We start from the raw sequence: 3,700 nt of genomic DNA, 5'->3' as shown, positions 1-3,700 counted from the left end.
GGCTGGGCAATCTCTATCTCCCTTCCACACTAACCATCCATCCCATGGAAGACCAAGGGAGATCAGACCTTCCAGACTTACCTTCCAGACCTTCCAGACACCTGGCTGCTGCAAAATTCTATGGAGACTCCTTGTGGAACAGTAGTTTCCCATCTCTTGTGTCTCTTCCTATCGTGATCATGCAGGAAGCAAGTCTGGCTGTGCTATTTCTTATCATTGTCTGTCACCCATCTGCAACATGGTATTGTACAGATAAGGAAAAAGTAGTTCCCTTTCCCCCAGAAGGTTGAGGCTCAGGTACAGGGGTAATTCTCCTGTGCACCCAGTCCTTATTTAGGCCGACTCAGTGACTTCAACAGGCTTAATCATGTGATCAGGTTTGTTGCCAGCTGCGTAATGCTCCCACATCTGTAGATAGAGCCGCTCTAGGTCCATTGTGTATTGTTTGGTGTTGAACAGAGGACTAGATGTTCTCTGCTTCCAGACTTTGCCACGAAGTTTCTTCAGGTATTCTAGATCAGTTCCCAGTTTCACAGCTATGTCTTCATATTCTTGTCTATTTTTAGCAATAAGCTCACGATAGCCTAAACAAGTGAGCTGGGAAGCTGCAACTCGGGAAGCAAGAGTCTCTCCTGGCATAGTCACCATGGGTGTCCCTGACCAAAGGACATCCATCCCTGTGGTGTGTCCATTACAGAGTGGAGTGTCCAAGCAGACATCAGCCAGCTGGCCTCTCCGAACATGTTCCTCTTTAGGAGCAACAGGTGAAAAAATGATACGGTTCTGGGGAAGGCCCATATTTTGTGCATACTGTTGAATATTAGGTTCTCCTACTGCTGGAAAACGCAACAGCCACAGTACACTATTGGGAACACGCTTCAGAATATTTGCCCACATGTGCAAAGTAGATGGGTCAATTTTATATAACTGATTAAAGTTACAGTACACAATGGCATCTTCCGGTAACCCGTACTGAGAACGTGTGGTTACAATAATGGTACGGGGAACCTCCTCTCCAGTGGCAGCCTTAATGTTGATCTGGCTAGTTGCCAGTCCATTGCTAAGACTGAATCCATTAATTGTTATCTGAATTTGTCCTCTGTTAATCATTTCAATAACTGCCTCTGCAATAGTATTCATAGGAATGACAGGCATATTAAGAGCTGTATTACTGCTGTTTGCACTGTCTCCTCCATCAGGACATTTCGTCTTGACAATCTGCACATCTGGGATACTATCAAGAAATGCTTTGAGGTCGATGCCATTCAGCACAATCCGATTGTCATAAATGTGCCCATTGGACTGAAAATCGATGACTGCTTTCTTCTTCAGGTGAGGGAACATATTAGCATGATCACCAATAAAGAAAGTATGGGGCATATAAGCCAGTTTCTCAGAATACTGCTCAGCAACTTCAGCAGGTGAAGTTTCCTGATCTGTGATGATATAATCCATGAAAAGCACGCCACTGGTCCCAGGGTAGCCCAGCCACATTGCCTGAATAGGAGCTGGCCTGAGAGCAAAGAGTTCATTTCGAGCACCCCTGGTATAACCATTCATATTTACAAGGATGTGTATACCATCTTGATGGATGCGATCAGCTGCTTTCCCATTGCATGGAATCTGAGAAAGATCAATGAAATGATGGGCTTCTGCCATCACCTTCGCTCGGAAGTTTGTGCCATCATCTGGGCTCAGGGCATAACAGAATACCTCAAATTTATCAGGATTGTGCATGCCTGGAATAGACTGCATAAGATGAGAAGTAGGATGATTCCCAAAGTCAGAACTCACGTATCCTACACGCAGTCGACCATCACTGAGCTTCAAGTCTTTTGGATGTTCGTACGGTGGTTTGTGAAGGACACTGATCTCATCCAAGCAGAGGTTCCCATGGCTCTCAGCAATAGCCTTCCTGAAGCCATGAGAAAGAGGATAGAGCATACTATGATGAGGCTGCACAGAAGGCAACCTATTCTTCTCCAGCTGGTCAGCCACAATGCTGACCAACTTCTTCATTCGCTCATCATAGTCTGTCCAATCACAGACAATCTGCAGGCAATGAGCCAAATCACAATAAGCGTCAGGAAAATCAGGTTCAAGCTTCAGAGCAGTGCGATAAGAAGCAATTGCTTCTGGAATATTCCCTGAATACTTGTGAATGGAAGCCAGATTGCTGTGGGCATCCGCAAGTGCAGGGTTAATCTGAATGGCACGAATATAACACTGCAAGGCTCCCTGAACATCCTGCATCTCCTTTAGAGTGTTTCCCATGTTACAGTAGGCATCAGCAAAGGTAGGACTGATTCGAACAGCCTCCTTATAATGCATCAGAGCTTCCTGCAGTTTTCCCTGCTGCTGCAATACACTTGCTAAATTTGAATGGGCAACAGCAAACTCTGGGAAGACTTCTAATGCTTTACAATACAAGCGAACTGCCTCTTCAATGTTTCCCTGGTCTCCTTTGATATTGGCTAGGTTATTCAGAGAGTCTGCATGGGTGGGACACAGCCGCAGAGCTGTATTATAACAATCTTCTGCTTCAGCAACACTGCCCTTCTCTTCCAGAGCGTTGGCTAGGTTGCAGTAAGCATCAGGGAAATGTGGTTGCAATTCAATAGCTCGCCTGTAGGTGTCTATTGCCAGATCTATCAGGCCTTGCTCATAGTATACACAAGCCAGGTTGGCATGTACCACAGCATGATTTGGGCTCAAGCTTAGGGCACAAAGGTAAGCTGCCACAGCTCTGTCAAAAATCCGTGCCTCTTGCAAGACATTTCCTAAATTGATATAAGCATCCAGAAAATTGGGGTCAAGGGTGACAGCCTTTTCAAAGTGATGAATTGCAAGCCAAATCTCCCCTTGTGCATTGAAAACACAGCCAAGATTACTCCAAGCTACTGCAAAGTTCGGTTGCGTCTCCATTGCTTTCAAATAACATGCCTTGGCTCCTTCCAAGCGACCCAGGGCTTTGAGCAGGTTCCCCAGGTCACTGCGAACACAGCACAAATCAGGATTGCACTGAAGAGCAGAGACGTAAGCTTGTACTGCCCCTTCCATGTCGCCTGCTGCTACCAAAGCGGCTGCCAGGTTAATATAACCATCGATGAAATCTGGCTTGAGATGCAATGCATGCCGGTAATGCTCAATTGCTTCCTGCAACTGTCCTTTTTCCTTGTACACATTCCCCGAATTCGAATAGGCTTCTGCCAGAAGAGGGTTCTGTTTAATTGCCAGAGTACTAAAGTGGGCAGATCTGTCCAGCCTTCGACACTGGAAGTGTAGAGATGAAAGTAATAGAAGTACTCCAATATTGTCTGGCTCTTGTCTCCACAGCTGCATGCAGTGTCTCTCAGGTGCCTCAAAATCTCCTGCCTGATATTCTCGATGTGCCAACTCAGCTAACCCTTGGAAGGAAAGCATACGTTTCGTTGGTTCTGTGCTGTCGGCCACGTTGCCCACAGAAGACGCCATCTGGAGCTTCTGGAGAGAGTGAGAAAAGGGGGTAATTGAGTCCCGCTGCCGCCACTACTGGCAAGAATGTTTCTAGAGGTAGCAAATACGAGGGCAGCAGCCATACCACTGTTTTGACAGGCTTAAGCGGCGGCGACAGTTACAGGCACTGAACCTTAGGAACTCTGGTTGGTCGTCTAACTGTCACGCTCTTGAAATCTTAATTCTTAACCCTGCCCTCTTCCAC

The 3,700-nt window shown here is 46.4% G+C and overlaps 1 protein-coding gene across 1 annotated transcript; it reads right to left on the bottom strand.

Moving 5' to 3' along the window:
- Positions 1 to 333: 333 nt before the first annotated feature.
- LOC309820406 (UDP-N-acetylglucosamine--peptide N-acetylglucosaminyltransferase 110 kDa subunit-like) lies at positions 334 to 3,498 on the bottom strand (the record flags this gene model as incomplete). The annotated part of the gene is made up of 1 exon (XM_082651137.1): positions 334 to 3,498. Exon 1 carries the CDS (start codon positions 3,472 to 3,474, stop codon positions 334 to 336), a length of 3,141 nt encoding a protein of 1,046 aa, XP_082507263.1. The 5' UTR covers positions 3,475 to 3,498.
- Positions 3,499 to 3,700: the final 202 nt, after the last annotated feature.

Source organism: Grampus griseus (assembly GCF_964374135.1).
Source record: "Grampus griseus genome assembly, chromosome: 3".
NCBI lineage: Eukaryota > Metazoa > Chordata > Mammalia > Artiodactyla > Delphinidae > Grampus > Grampus griseus.
This window is presented reverse-complemented; position numbering and strand designations above follow the sequence as displayed.